Below are 23607 nucleotides of genomic sequence, written 5' to 3' on the forward strand. Positions count from 1 at the left end.
AATAAATGATAAATCATAGTCTGGTCAGTACCTGGATGGAAGACCTCCTGAGAAAACCAGGTTGCTGCTGGAAGAGGTGTTAGTGAGGCCAGCAGGGGGCGCTCACCCAGTGGTCTGTGTGGCTCCTAACGCCCCAGTATAGTGATGGGGACACTATACTGTCAAAGGGCACCACCCTTCGGATGAGACGTTAAACCGAGGACCTGACTCTCTGTGGTCATTAATAATCCCTGGATGTCCTTCGGAAAGAGTAGGGGTGTAACCCCGGCATCCTGGCCAAATTTGTCCATTGGCCTCTGTCCATCATGGCCTCCTAATCATCCCCAAATACTGATTGGCTTCATCACTCTGTCTCCTCTCCACCAGTAAGCTGGTGTGTGGTGGGCATTCTGACGCAATATGCCTGCCGTCGCATCATCCAGGTGGATGCTGCACATTGGTGGTGGTTGAGGAGATTCCCCCCTTCCATGTAAAGCGCTTTGAGTACCCAGAAAAGCGCTATATACATGTAACAAATTATTATTATTATTATAGAGAAGTGTGCAGGAGTTTTTTTTATTTCTCTGTGGATGCATACAATTTTTTAAATTAGCATCACAGATCTTTTTTTATAATTTTTTTATAAAACTTTAGACCTTTCTAATGATTTATAGGAAAAAGCGATACTCGGCCAAAAATGATGAGTGTTGTTGTGATTGTGATTAGTGATATTGGGCTATATAAAAACAAAATTGATTTAATTTTAAGCAAGGGCAGTCTGCCAGTCAGTCAATGTTTGGCTGAAAACATTTCTTGTTAAGGTTTGGATTTTGTGTGCCCTGTATGGAACATTCATGTATTTTGTCCGTCACATGCCTGTTTAAGTGATGAACTGCACTTGTGGTTGTTTTCAGAGATGGGAACAGATGTTTAATACGTGTGCTACAATTGTGTGGCCTGTGCTACAAAACTTTCAACCTCTGGAGCACCTAGGCTATAACATGGTGCTGGGCCTGCTGGCTATAACAATTTATTAGGCTTACTCAAAGCACTGAGAGAAAATAGTATGAATATTCTTTAAAAGGCAAATTAGTTTGTAATGTCATTTTCTGTGACAAGTCGTATCGGAAAGGTCAGGGATCCATAACCAGGTTGGCTCAGGTTCAGAACTTAATGTGTACCTAGAAAACCAGGGCAATTCAACATTTAGCTACCTGGTTACTGATTGTATAAATCAGTATTTTTCAGAAATATCTCTAGCCGTCACTAAGAAACAGAACTACTATGAACTTTTTTGATGTTTATTAAAGGTTTAGAACTTCACAATGGAAACAAAATGATGTACTCAGATGTACATGGCATTAGAACAATGCAACCAACTTTGTCTGTGTTTGGGTTCGGTGACTTTCATTTTAGGTATTCAGAGGAAAAATACAGGTTTGGGCTCCAATTAAGGAGCTGTTACAGATATGAAATTATACAACATTGCAATCAAAACTTAAACCTGCAAGTACAGACTTGAAAGTCATCCTCTCCAAATGTATTGACCAAACCAAAACCTAAGAAAAAGAATGCAAATAATTCAATTTCTCCCACAGACATGAGTACTTTCTCCAGCAATCATGCCACCTCACACACAGAACTAGACTTGAAAGATAAAGTATGTCACTTTTTTCATATTAAAATGAGTCTGTTCAAACTAAAAGAGGAACTGATTCAAATTTATGTAACTAAATAATCTGCTTATGCTGTTTTGTTATATTTCACCATCACACATTCACTATAATATTTATGCATCTTCTCAAAATGCTTAAATTTGAAAAATGCTTTTGTCCTCTGTCACCCACCCACCATAAACAATTAAGTTTCTTAATGAACAAAAGTCCAACTAATACAAGAAACAACTTTGGAGGATGGCAACATTTCACTCCAAGGGCTCGACAGAACAAGAGAGTTAATTTAGATTTTGATTAGAGAAAGTGATGCCAAAAATGATGCCATTTTGCACATTTTGAAATCTCTGACAGTATTTTAAATTTGAAAAATGAAAGTGAATTGTAACATGTTAATTGTCAACTAAATCCAATAAAGGCACCCAGGTGCTGCTCTACCCAGTTACACCATACAGTAAAATCATTTCTTAGTGCCTTGTTTTCTACCACTAAACATTTCTTATCAACTGGATATTTAGGTTCTTTGTAAAACAATAATCACACTCCCATAACCACAATGAGGAAATAATGTGGGGAAACACAAACACACAAGCCGTTTCAAACTGGGTCATACAAAATCATCTCTCCAAGGTTATGGTCTACAGCCATTTCCATACAGTCTAGGATCATACACTTCAAACCTTAGACCTGTTTCTGTTAAAATAAGCACAAATCTTTTAGAAGGACTAAGAGTGCAGACAATTTTCTTATACACATCTAAAGATTACATCTTAGACATGGTGTATGAATGTTAGCACCAATATATAAAACTCTACTTTTTTTTTTTTGCAAATTAAATTAAGTGCATCTCAGAACAGGTCAACAAAATAAACTCTCTTGCAAAGGGGCATTTTTTGGACAATTGATGCCAAAGCAAGTTTAAAAACTTCAATCCTTGTGCCAAATTAAGGAATCGGTTTTTCAAAGGAATTTTTTAGTTAGTGCTGATGGGGCATTATTATTTCCCATTTCATTGTCACATTCAAATTCCCCCTGAAAATATTTAACAAGTAATGCTTTAAAACAAAGTTTCCCACATTGGTACAGAGAGAGAGAGAAAAAAAAAAAAAGAAGAAAAAAAAAAGCACACTAACATTTTTCAAAAAAAAAAAAAAAAAAAAAAAAATTAAATGTCAATTTTGTACTTTCTCACTTGTAACATTAGTAACAAAACACAAAACTGAATCATCCAGGCCAGATTAAAGCTATGTTCGATCTGTTAAGGTCAAGAAGCAGACAAAAGGGAATAGATAAGTCACAGGTGTAAAAGATGGTATTAGATCACAAAACAAATTTAGGATGGACTGGATTTTGCATTATGAACATAAAAGCGTTACACCGTACCCCAATTCCACCTTTCATTCCACAGCCATTAAAATTAAATAGGCAAGCAACCTTTCAAACTTTGCAGGAAAAGTAATTTGGGCCTTCTTCATAGGAAAACAGAGGGGAATGAGATTAAATTAAAGTAACATTTCAAAAATAAACCCCATGTATGTTCCTCTTAGACTTAAACACAAAAATACATCAATATCATAAGGTTGTAGAGTTATTGTGTGCCAAAATACTATATTGCTTTTTTATAAACCCCTCTTCATATTAGATCTTGCTATAGGCACTGCCCATGCCACGAGTATGATGCCTAAGTTCACACTGAAACAGCCACAGATTTCTAAAACAAGTAGGAGGTAAAGAACATGAAATAAACAACCTTCAAGCAATCAAATGCTGTTACTGGAAATGATCAATTTTCTTGTTAAAAAAATAAAGTAATCAAGCCATGTTATATGAATAATCAGTGGTCACAATCTTGTTGATTAAAGAAAGGGGAAAAAATTGAACTTAAAAGCACAAAATTTACACTAACCTTAAAGAAACAATACAAAGTTATGGCTATAATGCCAAACTGCAACAGATATACACTATCAACTGTAATGTGTAATATATTTTTTAAAGACAAACAACTTATTTGAAATTATATATTTGGGTCAAAATATTCTGTTAACTATTTTTCCATTATCTGCAGCATTTATATTTTACATGCTTTCCAGATATCTTGCCATACTTGTATTCAGGAAAATGTAAACTATTCTTTGACACCACAACTCTCTCCAAAATTAACTTTTATGAAAGGTAACTTCACAAATCAAATCAAACCAAACTGACAATTTTTTTTTTTTTTTAAATGTTTAAACCTAAAGTGAAAAAAATAACCTCGCAAATTGTTAAACCTTTTTCAAAATGGCTGTATTAAAAGGGAAACTCAAGCAAAGAAAGCAACTTCAGATTTCAAGGGCAAAGCTCTGTTTTTACATTAACCTTCTGTTTTAATTATTTCAGTTTGCTTATTGTTTTATTACACTTTCTATATATTACCCTGCTTTATTTCTTTAAGATGCTTTCAAAGCAGCATGGTAGGGGACAAAAGCAATTTTCTTTCAACACACCAAACCTCACACAACTCTATCCTCTACAAGTCATTTAGAAGGAAAAAATAAGACAAAAAGCAAAATTATCTGGCAGGGGAAGGGGGTGTTGCAATCGTAGTGCTTTCAACCTGACTTCTGAGTATTCATAGTTCGGTCACAGAAACTTTGACTATTAGAAGGACTGAGACTAGGTTCACAAGCACATGCACAATCAGTAGGACCACAGTTATAGTGTATCCTAGATCAAACATAAAAGTGAAGCTAAAATCTATAAGGGGTAAATAAAGAACAAATCTTAATGCTTAACTATGCCTTTTATTCTTTTCAAAATTGATCAACCTTGGACTTAACAGACTCAAAATAGGTCTATAATATATGCTGTTGACCAGAATCATCTATCTGTATGTTCAACCTATTGCCATGTTTTCCTCTTGCTGATACACCATTTTAGATGAACTGAGGAATAATAGGGCTTAGGACAGGGTGGTTAAGTAAGAACCCACTGCAGGCCCAGGGCTCACTGTTCTTGTCAGGCTCCTCCTATCCCTCCTCTGGTTTATGGTTGAAAGTGATAGGAGGAATAGCATTGGTATGCTTCCACGTCAAGCAGCAGATTCATACATTACCGCTTCCTAAAAGCAAAAAAAAAGAAAAATTACAACATCTAGTATTATGCAAATTCCATTCAATGTAGTGTCTACAACTTTACATTTAAATTGATCATGATTATTATCTATTATAACTTAATGGGTTTGTCAAAGCAGAGTACAATTAACTTCCCAGTATCTAAAACAATTCAATGCTGTATTCTTCTTACCTCCACACTGAGAACCTGGAAATAAAGGAGAACATAGAGTACTCTGCCACCAGCACTCTTCTTGCTGCATATTAGTTAAGCACTGTTCTCCAAAATTCAACAGAGGAAACTGTTGAAGTAAGGAGACAAAGTAAGTTTTTTTTTTTAATCACTAAACAAAATCAAGTACAGTCATGGTATATGTGAACTCAGTAAGTGCAGGTGATACCAATGTCTATATTAACAGCTAAAGACATGCTAATCTATTGTACAATTGTCCATATGCATGTATCTGAAGGTGACAGTTTGGTCATAGACTCGCTCTGTAGTCACTTACCTCATGCATATCTTGAGCAACATCAAGTGACTTCCCAGTTTTAGGAATCTGATCAGTTGCAGCACATTTGCAAGACTCTGTCTCTTTGCTGCATTCTTCTTGTTGAACAGAGGACTGCACATGAGAACATGGCGTCGAAACCACTGCCGCCTCACAATGTACGCAAATCTCTTGTTCAGAAATCGGCAAAAGGGTGCTCCCACCCTCCTGTGAATCGAGTGACGTCTGGGCACTCTTCTCCATGCCAGACTTCTTTAATCTTGGTAGAAACTTCCCAGACTCCAGCTCAGATTTCCCATAGTAAGGGCCCTCACACTCTGCGTCCTCCTCAAGAGGCTTGAGGTCAGCCTGTGGGTCATCAAAGAGGTCTGCTTGACCAACTGGAAGACTTGCTTCCTCTTTCTCAGACTCTACATCTGACTCACTGCACCCACCTGGTGACAGTTCAGAGGCAGATATTGGCCGGAAATGGGTCCTTGGGGAAATTCGAATGGCCCGATACTGAGTCCGATTGATGCCATATAACCAAGGGCAAAAGGGCTCATTGTCTGAGCATAATATGGATTTTGGCTTGAATCCCGGACTGAACGAGGCCATATCCTCTGGCTCAAAGGAGCACTCCACATGCAGGACCTGGGAAAAAGGGTTGTTTAAATCAAAGGATGAAAATGGGTAATCTAGTCCTGACTCTTCTCCACGGAACCCTCCGCATGATCCCAGTAAATCTTCATGGAAGACAACAGAAAATCCCTTATTCAAACCATCCCCTGGTCCCTTGGAAGTCTGCTCATTTTGACCAAGGGACACAAGAGGTCTCCACAACGGCCTGTGGCCAGGAGCAAAGCGACTGCTCGTGTTCATGAACACATCCGCTCCTGCAATGGTTACCATGTCAGAAGATGCGGCTGCTGCACACTGCAACAAACTGCCACAAGCATCACCAGGTGGAACCATAGCCCATTCTCTGTCGCCACTTAGAGTCTTCAGTTCTCCATAAACCCCACCGAGGATGAATGAGGTGCTGTCCTGCGAATTACAATTCCAGGGCTTGGCCGGTGTTGTGTAATCCCCATCATTTATTTTAGAGAGCTTGTTTTTAGGAAGTCCCTCATCCTCTTTCTGCCCATCCCAAAGATGATACTCCGAACACGGCACAGCTTTCTTTTGAATAATTTCACCTTTTACATCCTTGTCAAGACAGCTGCATTGGTAGCCAGGAGCCTCCTCTGAAAAGAAGTGCTCCCCTGTATTCTTTACCCCAAGTGTTAAGACACAGTCTCTGTCTCCAATAGCCATCCAAATGTCTTTTATTATCCCTGAGGTGTATTCATCACTTTGTTGATTTGGGACATCTGAAAACACAACAGCATTATAGAGTTTACTCTCATCCTGCTCTAATGCTATGCCACAAACAGACTCCAATTTCGATTTCTTATTGAAGGGCTGGTTGGACTCTGCGCCTATATTTGTTTCTTCCTGCTGGTGACTCGAGTTCTCTTGAAATAAATCTAAAAGCTCCTCCTCTAGGCATAAAGGTGGGATAAGGGAGATACAACTGACCTCTTCATTGCCAAACAAAACAGATTCATCTGCCAGAGCATTGATCTGCTCACTATCTGACCGTGTCTCCTCTGAGTGGGACCATGGACTGCAGGTCCTCGTTGATAAGTTAGAGCAGTGTTCTGTTTCATCAAAGGCACTGTTTTTGGTCCAAATTAGCAAACGGGATTGTTTGTTTCTTTGTGGATCTAAACAGCTACTTGAATCTACATTGTCCTGACCTGCTGTGAGAGAGTCACAGGGAAAAGAAAAGGAAGGGCTATCGTACTGCAACTCAAAAAGTGAAAAGCAGGAGTTTAGGTCAGAGATGCTACCACTGGCTTCTTGGAGATGATGCCCTACAAAAGCTCCAGATAGTTTGCTAAAATTAAATGGAACACTATCCAACACTGGGGAGAGCCTGACTGGAGAGTCACCAGGACAACTTTCTCCCTCCAAATCCTCCAAGCTAGAAGATGAACAGCACTCCCAGACTTGAGCAATGTTTTCCATATCTTGAGTGATAGAAACATCTGCTTCTGAAGCTCCCAGAGAATCAACCCTTATTGCACTTTCCCCTTGCAGCTCAAGGCCATCTAAAACTACACATCCTGCTTCAAAGTGTTTTCGCTCAATGCTCTTCTGTCGAATCATGTTCAGGATTCGACTTTCTTGTACCGCATCTGAGGCACTAGGATCCAATATGGATTGATAAAGATCAACTTCATAGAAGTGAGTGAATTCAGACAGATGCTCATCATCTAAATCTTGACCATCTTCAGGAGGATGGCAGCTTGGAATCCCATTCAGTTCAGGAGCCTCTTCGTCACCTTCACCGGGCACTTCAATGAAGTGGCCATCCACAAAAGTGCCTGCTGCAAGGTATGCCCTTTGAAAACAAGAATTTGCAATGCAGATTCCTTGAATTCTCTCCGATAGACAGTCCACATCAATGGACATAGCTAAGTCATTGGAAGAGTCTTCTGTACTCCGATACTTTGTCTCTAATTTACTTCTACTGAGAGGGACAAAGTACTCCGAGATGGGCTCTGTGTACCAAAGAGGCTCCTCCATATATTCCTTTTTATTAGCCTCTCCTCCTGACTCCTGTGCCTCAACTAGATTAGCATCTTTGCGGATCTCCCTCAGAGGTCTCTTGCCTTTTTTCATGTAGTGCTGCTGCTTAGGTGGGCCTCCAGTGGTACTGACGTTGCCACGTGCATTTTTCCGTTCCTCTTTGTCGATGACTTTTAGGGCCAGTTTGACCTGTCCACTGCCACTGCGGCCTCTTTTGTTTCTGCTGCTGACCTCTCGAGACTTGTGTCTTATGCGGACTGCTTTGCAACTAGGGGTCTGGTCACCCTGGTTACCACTGGAGCTTGAGCCAGCCTCACTCGAGCCAGATGACCATGATCTGGGACGGAACCTTCCCTCAGATCGGTGTCTGGCCTGCCTCTTACTATGAGGTGCAACCTGATCATCAGGCACTCCTGTTGCATTTCCATGGAATCGGTTTTCCTTCTCCCTCTTAATGCGTCGCTGCTGGGCCCTCTCGCTGGTTGTGAAGGTGGAACTGGGTGCATCAACTGTTCGGTCTTTAAAGGCTTCACCTTCGCTGGTGCAGTCTTTTGGAGAGGATGTGTCTGTGCTTGTTTGAGGGACAGCAGATGATGATGAGCTGGAATATGCGCAGGCTTTAGCTTTGTTCCACACTGTCATAATTTCTTGGAGACAAACAGATTTTTCTGACAGAGGTGGAAAGGCTTCATAGTACCTATGAGGGAATAATAATAATAATAATAATAATAACAACAATAACAATTATTATTATTTTACTATAAATCATAATAAGAAAATTAAATAAGAGCAATAACTTCAAATACTACATTAGGTCATTTTAATGTTACTATTTGAGACTGCTGTTGTAATCATACAACAACAGAAATTTCTCATCTTTATTTATTATGTTATGCAAGTACACTCACTAGGTTCTCAAAATAAAACACTGCCCATTAACTTGAAGCATGCAGCACACAGACTATATATTTAATCACAGCCTTTTCTGGTTTAATAAAGGCTACATTGCTATTAAGTCATACTATTCATTATTTACATAAAGATCATAATGATCATAACCCCAGCTGTGCAACAATCCACATTATTAATTACAGACTTGACTTACATCTCAACCTGGTCCTTAGAAGAAAGGGATTCATCTGGTTCAGGAGACTGAGATATATCAGATTTTTTATTTCCTTGCTTTTCTTTTTCTGTAAGACAGTAATAGCAAAGCAATTTAATTGAATCACTGTGATACACGGTTACAACTGTAGTTGGACAATGCAATTTTTGCATAACCTGCATGAGACCAACCTGTATGTTTATTTTGAATATCCTTGAGTTTAGAGCAAAGCTCCTCGACCAAGCTTTCAATTCCAGAATTCTGAAGGAGAACAAAACAGTAATTTAAACTTAGTTGCAGGGGAAATTATACAAATCACCTTTCTGTGTGATTTATAAAAATTAATAAATAGATAAATATAAAAATCACAGAAAAAGGAATAGTTTTCATAAAAAAATAGGAACTAAATATAAAATTTGTTTAAAAAATTACTCTGATTTGAAAGCTCCAAATATACAGAAAACGATAACATTAACCACATTGTTGAATACCTGTGTGAACTAGTTCTGGTGATTTTTTTTTACAGAAATAAGCATAATCACTGTTAAAGGCTTTGAGTAATGAGTGCAAAGCCACATTACTAGAGCCCTAAGTGGAATTTTTGTAGTCTTCTATTCTTGATGTTTAACCATTCTTTGCTCCACTAATCTCACAACACAAACTCACAACAGTGGTGTGAAAAAGGTTGTAGGAATACAAAACAACACATTTGATAAATTCCTTGAAGTAAAGGTCTTACTTCATCAGATGCTGAACGCAAACATTGCACAGCAGCTTGTTTCTTCATCTCTTCAAGACTAAGATCAGGCCCTCCCTTCTTCTTGCTCTTCCCCCATTTCTTCCCTGTTCCTTTCTCCCAGCCCAGGAAGATGTCATTTTCCTGTGCACAAGGAAAGTTGCTTAGTATACATGTGGTTTGGTGTTTTTTTGTCTGAATAATTGCAGAAAGAATCTACAGATTAATAGAGTATCAAAACATTTGTTACTTGAAGCCTTAAACTGAATGCAAAAAAATTAAAAGTGAGAGAACTACTGGTACTACAAAATACATAAAATGTATTAAATGCTCCTGTATTAACTGATCAACCACAATTCAAAAAAATTGCTAGAATGATTTCATTAAAGTTGGTTTACATTAAAAACAAATATATTGTATGACTTCATAAAATACTGCACACCTGTTATACACTTTTACAATTTTGGGTAAACTAATGCTTAAAGATATTTTAATAGAATTGTAGTCGCTTAAAATACAAAACAAGTCACTGAAAATATTAAAAACAAAGAACAAATTTTTTCGTTTTCACTATACCTGGTCCTGCAGGTCATAGTCATAGCTGTCGTGCAGTAGCAGACTAAGGACATAGCGGGTGTAGATCATTGCATCTATGCCACATTTCTCCAACTCCTGACCCAGCCAGCTCTGCACTGGCCCTAGTGACTGCAGTGAGGACATCTCTGAGGAGGACACAGGGCCTGTCAAAGGGAAGGCCCGCGAGACTCTTTCAGGAGCAGGGCCGTCTGACTCTCCACTCATTGGACGCATGAGACTAGGTTGGAGCCATTCTTAAATGCAGCTGCATGTTCCCAGGTGGACATGAAAGTGCAAGACGGAGTGGTATGAAAAGGACAGAGCTGATATTATAGTAGGGGAGGAAGGACTCAATCCAGCAGGACAAACACAGAAAGGTCTACATGAAGAGTCATGTAGATTCTTCTGTATATTTGTATTGCTGTAAGCAAGAGAGAGGCTCTAATCTTCAGGCATGGCTTTGACCACTGGAAGCTAACAGCTTACTGAATAGGCTCACGTTCACTCATAAGGGTTCATCTTGGAGGACAGCTGGTTCCAGGCTCAACCTGAGAGAGTAAAAAAAAAAAGCATTTAGTTTCATACTAAATGTTTTTTGCTCAAGAGCAATTAATATACCAAGTCTTATTATAGGCCTAATCCACAGTCTTTCAAGATATTAGTCTAGAAAAGACCTTTGTCAATCATCACAGCAGCAAAGAGTGTTCAGAACTTCAGCTGGCGACAGGCTCTTGGCAAAAACTGATAAACCAATTTAGACCACAAGACTTATGAAGACAATACATTAAAATAGATAGTGGTCCATAATGCAAAGTATTTCAAGGTGCTTTCACAGTGTAGATTTTGGGACAAACCTAAACTCTTTAGGTGTTATGAAAGTACCCAGAAAGCCCTTTCTGAAACTAAGTGTGTCATGGCATTCAAAGGAAAATACAAATATTTAAAACAAAATAATAATGCATGTTGATATTTTGAGACTTTTAATGCACATGATATTTGATATATTTATATGTTTATATTTAAAAAGTCAAGTTTAACAAAAATATGTTGCGTGTTGCAATAGTTGTTTTAATTAATAAATTCAGCGCTTCATTTCCAGTGTGTGCTGTAGCTGAGCATAACATTGGAAGCATCCACCCAAAATTGATAATGAAATGAGACGAGAGTATCAGTATCCTGTAGTGTTGTCAAAAATACTGACTTCAGCACCAAGTCAGTGAACACAACAGGCTTGTTCTACTTGAACCGGCGCTACACAGACCGATCGGTTTATGTCATCAAAGTAACGCGAGAGCAAATCAAAAGCATAAGGAGTCGTCTACTTTCTATTCGCTCTCACGGTACTTTGATGTCGTTCACCGATCGGTCTGTGCAGCGCCAGTTCAAGTCGAACAAGCCTAACATGTTTTTAAAGCGTTGATCATTGTATTTCAGTACCGACTTGGTACCGAAGTCAGTACTTTTGAAAAACACTAGTATCCTGTAACTATGCCTTTCTTCTATAGTTCTGTGATTCTGATTTCTTTTAATTGTAACATCCTGTATTATTAATCATATAATAGCCTACTACTAATAATAACTAGATGAGTAAAGTTCTTAAACTTTGAGGTTGGCTTGAAAAAGCCTTGTCTGAAAGTTTGAAATAACTTTGACAAGCTTCAAGTTTGAAAAAAATTCTTATTTGCTATTAAATGAAAGTTTGCCTCAGGTAGATTAACAAAAAGACCCTAGGTTGCATTTTGGTGAGAGTTACCCTTTAAAAAAAGCGTATTTTTCAGGCTAGACAAGCCAATGCGCATTTGTGCAGTCCCAAGTGCGAGTCTTAGGTTTCTATGGGAAACGGAGCTTTTAACGGCAGCTGCAGTGACACAATGACTTTACCAATCAGCAATTGGCTCTTATTTAGTAGGCGGGACGCATTTCACCATATTGTGTGTTGCAGTAACTCCTATTCATAAGTAACCATCTTTCTATATCTATAGTCTTTGATTGGATCTGTGCATTGCTAACCCTAGGTTGCATTTTGGCGAGAGTTACCCTTTAACACTATTTATTTGAGCATAAGAAATGTCATTTATGGGAGAGTTAATGTCAGAGTTTGTTGCTGATTTGAAATATGTTACTTGATTGTGAGTTCGGTAAGCAGTTTTTGAGATTTCAGGATTCCCCCCATTCAAATACATATGACTTGGATGACCGAAATAGCTGCCTGGAGGTGTTGCAAATATGGCCGCAGAGTGAACAGACCTTCCTTGAAAGGGATCCAATTCATAGTTTTCACGTTACGTCACATCCTTAAAGTTAAGCCCGCCTGGAGGGCAAAAACAAGGCTTTCCTGCCCGTCAGTCATTTTTACCAGGTTTGTATTAAAAACCAATGTAGTAAGACAATGCTACTGTATTAGAGACCACATCCAATTTACACCTTATTAATGATGCATACTATAAGCCAGTGAGCAGATGAACCCAGAATATAAACGCAACAGTTTCTCATCAAGCGTTTATCCATAGAAAACAAACATGTAGCCCGTTGCGTTCATATTCTAGCTCATCTGCTCGCATATATTATGCATCATCATCAATAAGGTGAGTGAGTTTGATCTTTTAATATCACTGTTTTAGTACATAAAAGCACTTTAAGTGTTTTTCACATAATAGGTGTTTTAGAATGTCCCGCTGTTTTTAGTGATTGAATACTGCAGCAGGTACTGTGGATCACAAGTGCCCAAAACATGCATGCATTTTGCTCAGATATTCATGATATTTTTTGTGATCTAAATATGTGTGGCTTAAAACAAACTTGTGCTGCAGTTCTATGGATGTTTTGCCCTCCAGGGTTCCACATCGCTCACGTGACTGAAAACTATAAATTTAATGATATGCATCCATTTTCTTTTTCAATTGTTTACGTTCACGTAAGCCATAAGCGACTGTGTTTACGAGGATACTCGCCGGGATGGGAATTGACAATTTTGTGTGTGTGTTCGTTAGGACAAATAGACGAGAAAGAGAACATAATTTGGTGTTCGCACACAAGTTCCAAATTGAGTTCTCTTTGTGCACTTTTGAGCCCCTTTGTGCACTCAACGTTTTAAAAACGCTTGAATGTTTAAACTGACAGGACCTAAAACACATGCACATGATGAACTTCTATTCTATGATGAATAAACTCTGCAATTAATCAGAATTAGGCTAGTGCGTTTTGAACCTTGGTGCCTGGTCCGTACAGATCGCGTATCCCTATACTTTTCATCGCACATTCTGCGCGATGTGACTATCTTGGATGCGCACATCGCGATATCGAGCTAAAATGATATCTCATGCAGCCCTACAAGAGGTCCACAAATAAATGCATGTGATTCTACAAATGAGCACTGAGGAGAGTTCTGTTTGTGAATCAGTTTGTGTGAATTTCATTTTATCCTCCTTTTCCTGAACATGGTTGACTTTAAAAAATAAAAAATATTTTGTTGCAAGATACATATCAAAGAAGTTTCCTATAGAAAATACTTCCTTGCTTACAAATAACTTCAACATTATAAAAAAAATCCTTTATGGGTTGTGTGTGAAAGGTTCACCAATTATTTTAAATGAGACCAGAAAGTGGAAACTGTCAAACGGAAGTAACAAGCTCTCATGGAAGCATCTATTTATCTGTTAATCATTTATCATCACTTTATCTTTGAATTGGTTTCATTTAATAATAAATCACCCCTGTAGCTGTAACTATATTGTTCATTTTAGCACATCTGGCATGATGTATTGACCAATTGTAAACCAGGACAGGAAATATGCATTTTGTAATTATTAAGATGTGTTTTGTAATAAGAATAGCTTGAATGAATAGTGTTCTCATTTTGAAAACTCACAAACCACTTCCAATACATTACAATTTAAATTCTAAAAATAACTTTAAAGGCATTATGATTAGGGCTGGAACGATGCGTCAACGTAATCATTAAGCCCAATTTATACTTCTGCGTCGAACTCACACCGTAGCTACCTCGTAGGTTGTGTGTAGCACGCGTACCCTTCGGGGTACCCTGACGTGCACATCTCCAAAAATGTAACAACGCGTCAATTCTACACGGACGCAAGCGCTGTGATTGGTCTGCTAGAACCCCTCCCTCGGGTTTCTCATGCTCCCTCTGCATGTATAATTGCACGTCAACCCGGATAACGACACATAAGTATAAATGAAAACCAACGCGTATACTACAGCATCGAGGCTGTAAAAGAAAAAAGAAAACATCCCGGTGTTGTGCCGAATTTCGACCCCCTGCCAAATTATTACCCCCCTCGTTGAAGTCAGTACCTAATTGCCTAATCCTAACCCAAGCCCTTGTAGGCAATCTAAGCAATCTTACTGCTGCTGTAAATCCCATAAAGTGACTGTGAACGCTGCCATAGTTACACTTTAAAGCTACACTGTGTAGGATTTTCTCCCATCTAGCGGTGAAATTGTTTATGACTACCAAATGAATATTACTTTGGAGCCCCTCCCATTCCGAGGGCGTTTTAACTCCTACGGTGGCATATTATATCAAATCTGCCGGCAGTCGTGAGTAATCTCCCCCTCGCATTCGTCACGGTGCCACTGAGTGTGAAAACGTGAAAGGCGAAGCTTGAATTTCCAGGTATGTCCCTCTTTGGCTAATGTATTTTCAAGATGGAGGCGCAACATGGCTGCCGCCATTCGAGCGACTCGCTCGTATGTATTATAAATGGCAGATTCTACGCTTACGCGAATACTTGATTAGTTGGTAAAAGTAATTACACATTAATGAGCACATATCATTTTGAAAGAACAAAGTGTTTTTTGCAAACAATCAATCAATGCTAAAAATTACACAGTGTAGCTTTAAATAATTAGGCCTAAACTGCATAAATCTTGTCATAAATAATATCATTAGGCAAAAGTTCATACATAGGCCTAGATTAGTTACGGACCAGTTATTATTTATTGGTAAATTAACCAAAGGATCAATTGACTATTCTGAAAATAAACAATAGATTAATCAATCTATCCAGGAAAAATAATCAATTGAATTTTTTTTTTTTTTTGCTAGTTCCAGCCCTAATTATGATATTTTATCCACGTGCGCAAGTTTAAGTAAAAATCCCAATCTTAAATCTTTCATTGAATGAAAAACAGCAGCTCTTCAAAATCTCCCTTATTTGTGAGAACGAAGTTGACAATATTCATTTCTGAGTGAACCATTTTGGTATTGCCCGTGAGCAGAATGATCAGCATGTCTGGAATGCCACTTTAATTATGAGTTTTTCTGCTCTTCTTGTTATGCAAGACAATACATGAGTTTCAAAAGACAGTTTAAAAGAAACAGGTCCTACATGTCATGACTACGTATGATGAGCATTTCGAGACAATTATCAAATGCTTACACTATGCCCCACAACCTAACTTATAACAAGGTTTATGCCTTCTACACACAGGTTCACTCTGAATAAGACAAACTCTACATGCCTAAGAAAAAACGCAAGCACTGTAATTATCAATGCACTTTCACTTTCAGACTGTTAAAGATTAATCTGTTCCCAAAGCATGACCCCAGCATTTCATTCTCACCATAAGCAGAAAATCCAAGTTTGGAAATGCTACAACTAAATGTGGACATTATAATAAGAAAAAAATAACCTAATAAAAAAAAAAAAACTCTCGCTGTCTGACATAATACATTTGTTGTGTTGGAGTAGACAAGACATTTGTTTCCACTCAGTTGAAACTGAAAAAGGTCCGTCACGCCCATCTTCTGTCGTCACTCCTCGTCATTTACAGTGAGTGCTGAGTGTCAGTGTATTGAACAGCGCTTTCATTGACTGTCACCGACCAGAAAGAAACACACTTTAGTTTAGCTTTCAGCCCTCATTAGTAACGGAGGCCTCAATGTTTACATTCATATGACGGCTATCTTAATAATCTGAAATGGACGCAGAAGTCATACAAATGGCTCTTTAAAAAGTCTGACAAGACTGCGCACCAGCAATATTCTCTAGGACAATCCAGATCATGCACCTTATCGTTCGTTTGAATAACCTTAAAGGATCGCAGTGCAAACTTGCAGTGTGCCCTTGACGTTTGCCCCTTCATATGGCTTAAGTTAATCAAGTTAGAATGCAAGCTTTACGATTAGTTATAGTCATGTATAAACGACCACCTGAAGGCGACAGGGACCCTGATGTCTCTATAATGTCTGTTTAAAGAATATTAACGACATCAAAATAATACGCATTGTTTGACAATGACAGGAAAACAGCGGAATGACAGGACGCCAGCTGACTAGCTACGAGCTAACCATCACATGACTCAAGCCAGAGACCAGAGACCAGAAAACTGAATACTGAAGAATTTGAATGCCAAAGTCACGTTTATATCTCCCTGTCATTTCAGTAAGCCGAACGATACAATAAATGAACAAGGAGGACACACAGTTTATTATTTCAATAAAGGTTTCTCTCCACGGGCCATCATCTATGAGTGAAGCACAAACCGCTTTCCCTTACTCAGCATGATTCAGCTAACATTAATGTTATCCGGCTGCTAAACGACACTGAGAAAGTGCAAGATATAATCTTGCGCAAAGTAACTTTCGGGCTGCCGCTCTGCTCCTTAACCAGCCCACGTTACAAAGTGATTCCTTGCAACGATTTCCTCACAATGCACAATAAGCTTCATTTTCATGTTATGAAACGCGTGATTCGGCTTTATCCAGCGGGCAAAACCAACGTTATCGTCGTCTAAAGTGTCATTCTAACGCATTCGAGATGTAAACAGATGACCGGTCCGCTCATACAGTGTTGTTGACTGGTTAACTCGGACACCATTTTACGCAAGAGTGAAACGCTAACGTAGTCCCGGTTTATCACTTCCTCGAAAACTACAGGCAACGTAAATATTTTTGCTTCACAACAACCGCCATGAAACGGTCCAAATGAGTGCTTCGTGGATTCAATTCAAAAGCACATATGTCTGCAATAGGAAAAAGGACGGGAGTAACCTAAATAATACGAGGTAGCGTTAAGCTAGGCTAGTGCACCGTTGTAGCTAAACCGGGGAGGAGGCGCGGCTGATTTGCCTGGCTACAGACGCTTGTAATACTTGACAAGACGGCCTAAAACATCAGCTTTCAATTCAAGTCGTAAATGTGGAGCATTACCAATATATATAATACGCAACATATTGAAATGCAGTTTAACATGGTGAAATAATCTTACCTGCTGTAACCCTACGCAGTGTGCTAAATAGCAGCAGGAGAAGCGATGACTTCTCTCCCGCTGCCGTTCCGAGCTCGAGCTCCGAGGGTCCGTCGCAATCGCGTCACAGATATCAGGCGCGGGGTAAAAATATGTTACGTCCTTAGCTCGGGTTAGGACGCAGCTGACGACATTTTGGATCAAGGTGGACCTGCATTATATGTCTCCAAACATCATCTGACAGTTCCGGTTGAGCCAACATGGCTGAGAAGGAAGGACTTTAAAGGCGATTTCAGACTCCATTTTACTTATCTCTAGGCAACAAGACAGATTACAAATGTGTCGCCATGGCTAATATCCATCCGCGAGAAGTTGCATCAGAACGACCGAGTTCTTGTCGGTCTATTTACAGTTAAATAATTATTACCATTAGGTTAGCAGCCCTTTAATAAAGTGTACAGCGTACACTGTTTCCTATAAAAAGCAGATGTTTGCAACCAGCATTATTTCGAATATTGCTGATTATAACTTTACGTACAATTAAATTAAGTAAAATAAAATAAAAACATAATTCTATTGTCATCCCTTAGATTAGAGTTAGATTGCAAACATCTTAACTACAAGCCTCATTTAGTGAGCGTATACAGGGTATAATAACTGCACGTCATTGGTAACTGAAAATAGCAAAGCATGTGCTGTCAGTAAGCCTAACGTTACTTGAGTTAATCGAGTGCTTGAAATATGGCATTTCTAGAGCATTCAGAAAAAATATTTTTCCATCACCGTACTCCGTAATATTAAGATTTATTTTTTATTTTTTAAATCTCCCCCAGTAAGTGTCATCAAGCAGCTTTTTTGGCTTTGGGCTCGATTGGGCTGCAGGCTGCCCACCACACGAGCTCCCTGTCATGACCGTCATGACACGGACGACTGGAGCCCTCTAGCGGCATCGTCTAGTAGTAGTTCATCTGAGAACGAAACTACATCTGAGAACACTATGGTTTCGTCACACCACTACAAATGGCTGTTCCCTCAAATAGTAGGCTACCATATTTAAGGCTAGACTATAGGTGGTGATTTGTCTTTTTTTTTTTTTTTTTTTTTTTTTTTTTCTTTTGTCATTCTGACATTTACTTACCCTCAAGTTGTTCCAAACCTCTATGTGTTTCTTTCTTCTGCTGAACACAAAAGAAGATATTTTGAAGAATGTCAGTAACCAAACAGTTGATGGACCCCATTGACTTCTTCTTCTGAATTCTTCAGAATATCTTCATTTGTGTTCAGCAGAAGAAAGAAATGCATACAGGTTTGGAACAACTTGAGGGTGATTAAATTAGGACATTTTTGGGTAACTATCCCTTTAAATCTGGAAATCTGGTTCTTAAAAAAAATATATATATATATATATATATATATATATAATACAGTTAATACAGGTAATGAGTGGAGAACGGGGGGCTTCTTAAAGAAAAAGAAGGTCTGTGAGAGCCGGAATTCTTACTGGTTGGTAGGTGATTAAATACTGTCATGCAATAAAATGCAAATTAATTATTTAAAAATCATTTTTGTTTTAGATTGCGTCTCTCACAGTTAAAGTGTACCTATGATAAAAATTACAGACCTCTACATGCTTTGTAAGTAGGAAAACCTGCAAAATCGGCAGTGTATCAAATACTTGTTCTCCCCACTGTATACATATAATCTCATCTCTACTGTTGTATCAGATGAGAGAATATCAAAATTGTTTCAGACTTTTATAAAAAAAAATGATATACGCCATCCTTCAATCCTGAATTGAGTGATCTATTTTTATTTTATTTTTTTTATTTTTATTTATAATTTTTTAATAGATTCAAATGTTTTTTTATGACTCTCTATTCCCCTATTGTCAACTAAAAAAAAAAAAAAAAAAAAAATATATATATATATATATATATATATATATATATATATATATATATATATATATATAAAGCCAGAATGTGTTCATTTACAACCGAAAACATTTTTGGTTTTATCATGCACATTTTACTACACATTCAACAAAATAAATAATGAAAACCGAAGGTCTCAGTACCAGCAGGAAATGTAGGTGGGGGAGTGAATGAACAGCACTCTCTTAATACCCACAACCTACCCCAGGTGCCACAGCAAAAAAAAAAAAAAAAGCTGCCCACTGCTCCAGGTGTGTGTTCATGGTGTGTGTGCACTTGGATGGGTGAAATGTAGAGCACAAATTCCAAGTATGAGACACCATACTGTGCTACACGTCACTTCACTATTTACACAAGCTATTCCAAGCATACTGTAGTCACCCAAATCACAACTCACTCATCCTTTCTTTTGGTCAATATTAAATATTATATGTTTGAGATGATCACTGAGCAAAACACATGGTAAAACCTGGTTCCATAGATGGCAATCAAAGTCCAATCACCCCATAGTCCTGATTAACAGAAGAATATTTTTTATTTCAAAATTAAAGCTTATACCAATAATACAAGCCATGATATTGTAAACGTAGTCATGTTACATTCTATTTGGATTTCAACAGCAGAGGAACAATACAAAAGCAATGAGGCAAATTGTATTTTTCAAACCACATCTATTTCACTATAGAACAGTATTAAAATGAAACCAAAACAGTTCTTCTTCTTTTTTAGATTGAAGGGTCTGTGCCAAACATTTCAACCAAAATCACAGGACAATAAATAAGAATAAAATATCAAAACACTGATCAACGCATGGTTTCTTGAAAACAAATCTTGAAAATATTTGAGTGAGATGAAGAAGCAAAAGGTCAAATACTCAGGTGGCATTGAAATATTTGAGCAATTAAGACAGCCGAGGCACAGGCCTCTGCATTCACATTCAAAAATCAGTATTTCATCTTTGTGCTTGTTTTAGCTTTGTACATTAGTGCATAAAGACATACTATGCTGGTAGTGAGTCATTCATTATGATTAAATTAATATCCATTTAAACATAAAACAGTACACTCGCTTTTAAATATATTAAAATCACGGTTACATGGATATAATCCAAGCTAGTTTGGCCCAGGATCTAATTTGTGTGTATGATATAATGATATCCTCATTTGCTGGTGCCTGTGTGTCTGTTACTCTTCTCTGGCAACACAGACAAGGTCTGACAGATGGAGTGTTCAGGAAGTGGGGTCCGACTGAGAGTGAGTGGGCAGCGAGTTGGAGGAGGGATAGGACTTCTCTAAACTGCAATATCGGCCCTTCTCTCAGTCTGAACTATGACATTATGATTCGAAAGATTATTCAGCTAACATGAAATCACACTATTTTACCCTGATCACATTTGTTGCATGCATCGGAATAATAAATTGGTACACCCAATGAAAACAGTATTTATTTGTGTGATCACTGGTGATTAAGGCTACTAACGGCCTCCTTTACACTAATCCAACAATGTTTTTTTTTTTTTAAATAGGATTTCCTGTGGGTATACTCACTGAATAACAACCGTCCTAAAACAGTAAAGTCCTGAAAATGACAAGTTTGCTGACTTTGGAAAGGTTCAAACAATGTACAAAACCAGTAAATGGCCATGACAAACAGCTTGTAACAGACACACATTTGGTTCAACATTTTAAAAATGATTCCTCTAAGAAATGTCCTGGTTTGAATACATTTATGTGCTGTCCACAGCATTTGTGCCATTATATTGATTACCACAGAAAATACTTTTCTAGGTGGATGAAGTTTTGTTTATGCCAAGAGTGGAGTTTGCTCCATGCTTACACGTGACATTTGAAAGTTAATGAGTTTACAGGTTGTACCAGTCACTGAAAGATTGTCAGTAAACGATTTTGTTACTCTAGTCCATGATTCACACAAAACTGTTTGCTTTCTGTTTTTAGTGATTTATATTTTTGATAATTGACAAATGCTGTAGATAGAGCCTGTATTTACATTCCCCTAAACGAGTAAATAGATCATTATGGATAAAAACCTGTTTTCTCACTCACTTGCACCTCGCATGCTCTTTATAATGATGAAAAAAATATGTATCATGGTTTCCACAAAATATTTAACAGCACAACTGTTTTCAACATTGATAATACATGTTTTTTGAGCACCAAACCATCATATTAGAATGATTTCTGAAGGATCATGTGACACTGAAGACTGGAGTAATGATACTGAAAATTCTCTAAATTACTCTTTAAAAAACAAACAAACATTAAAATAGAAAACTGTTAAATTGCAATATTATTTCACAATATTACTGTTTTTACTGTATTTTTGATCAAATAAATGCAGCCCCGGTGAGCATTAGACCGAGCATTAGCATTCTTTCAAAAACATAAAAAAAGTTCCAACCCCCAAATTTTAAATGGTAATATATAATATAAAAACAACGATAAAATCCACAAAACTAAATCTAAATTTAAATCTAAAAAATAATAAAGATCTTTTGCAAATCACGCATTTCCAAATAACTTTAATTAATTCATTATTAGAAAAGGCTGGGTAAGTGAGAGAACAGGTTTTACTGTGGAAATTTAGATTCTTCCCTTTAAAACGGGTTAAAAATATATAAATTCTGGTTTCATACATATACACAATTTCACATGTTGGTGTTAAAACTGGTTTAGGGTTTCCAAGTAAATATAGAATTAGGATTGTTCAGGTTTTGCGATATGGACCAATCACTACAGTCTTTGGCAGTGTGATAACAGCACAAAAACATAGAGACAAAACTCTTTCAATAAATATGACGAATATGTCAGTTCATTAAAAACAAATAATAAAATTCACTTAGTACCAACTAAAACACGAAAGCAGTTATGCAATAATAAAAAGACTATACAGCAGCAATTAAAGCATGTGAATGAAAGTTATTCTCATTTCTTGCAAACTATCATCATGAGGCTTTCAACTAACAACACTTATATATAAAACAAAAAAAACAAAAAAAAACAGTACAATCTCTTGTGTAACAAGGTGGTGTTTTCAAGCTTCTGTAAACTTCCTGGAAGGAAACATCGTTTTGAGGACATATGACTGAATCGAGAACAACTGGAGACAATTAGGGTGGTAGCGGTACTGTCTAAAGAAATTCAGAGGAGAACTTGCATTGGTACTTCCAGCTGGATCACATGAGATCATTGATTGAAGATGCTTATTCCAACAGCAGAGAGACAGAGACTCTGCCGTATCAGAAGCTTTTGCACATAATCACACACAGATGTCTGCTTGTAACTTAAACATTTCCTTGCTCATAATTAAAAAGAAGTTCAAAATGTACTTGCTCATGCAAACTGCAAGTCTCAGCAAAGCTGTACGAGCTGCCAATTCGGGCAAATACTGATTATACATCTTAACTAATCAGATATGCAGACCCACATATAAACAATGTTAAATGTAACCAGAGTAAAACAAGCTAATAAAATAAATAGAAATTAGCAAAAAACTTCACAACTATATATGTCCCATTGTCATGATTTCTGCTATTGATACAAGCTGTGATTTACAAATTTAACATTAGTTGGATACAGTGTTTCGGCATTTTGATACATAAAACCTTGAGGTGCAGCATCAATGCTTTTAAGAGTCCAACTAAACCATTTCGCATTATATAGCGTCCAACAACACGCAAACCAAGAAGGCAAAGGTATGCTGAGGGAAAATGTACATCATTCTGTACGGAGATCAGCCTCTCTCAGTCTTACTGAATGAGACTTACGACAGGCTGTAACGCCACGCTGCGTTTAGATCTGCCCGACAACATCTACAAACAACCATACGGACCCCGGTACGAACAGAAAGACACATATTAAGGCCATTTTGTATTAAATGTATTAGGCTAACCTCTTCTAGAGACCAACCACACATCCGGAGTTAAAGTCTGATAATCATCGTAACACGATGATTATCAACACGATGTAACACGTAAACATTATCTCTCTCTCTCTTCTTCTGTTTCTGCAACACACACACACACACACACACACACACACACACACACACACACACACACACACACACTCGCACACGCACACGCACACACACACACACACACACACACACACACACACACACACACACACACACACACACACACACACACACACACAC

At 37.8% G+C, this 23607-nt stretch overlaps 1 protein-coding gene across 1 annotated transcript; it reads right to left on the minus strand.

Annotated features, from left to right (window-relative positions):
- Positions 1 to 1275: 1275 nt before the first annotated feature.
- On the minus strand, positions 1276 to 18191 carry kiaa0232 (KIAA0232). Its single transcript, XM_081351486.1, has 8 exons — positions 17519 to 18191; positions 10287 to 10834; positions 9714 to 9854; positions 9166 to 9235; positions 8975 to 9062; positions 5254 to 8566; positions 4938 to 5046; positions 1276 to 4752 (listed from the first exon to the last, which is right to left on the minus strand). Exons 2-8 carry the CDS (start codon positions 10518 to 10520, stop codon positions 4736 to 4738), a joined length of 3972 nt encoding a protein of 1323 aa, XP_081207612.1. The 5' UTR covers positions 10521 to 10834; positions 17519 to 18191; the 3' UTR covers positions 1276 to 4735.
- Positions 18192 to 23607: the final 5416 nt, after the last annotated feature.

Source organism: Scardinius erythrophthalmus, assembly GCF_964197995.2.
Source record: "Scardinius erythrophthalmus genome assembly, chromosome: 2".
Classification (NCBI taxonomy): domain Eukaryota; kingdom Metazoa; phylum Chordata; class Actinopteri; order Cypriniformes; family Leuciscidae; genus Scardinius; species Scardinius erythrophthalmus.

Coding starts and splice junctions, on each gene's coding strand:
- kiaa0232 (XM_081351486.1), bottom strand. CDS start 10,520: ATGCGTCCAATGAGTGGAGAGTCAGACGGCCCTGCTCCTGAAAGAGTC. Junction 9,063..9,165: donor TATTCAAAATAAACATACAG/GTTGGTCTCATG, acceptor ACTGTCTTACAG/AAAAAGAAAAGCAAGGAAAT. Junction 8,567..8,974: donor TCTAAGGACCAGGTTGAGAT/GTAAGTCAAGTC, acceptor ATTCCCTCATAG/GTACTATGAAGCCTTTCCAC.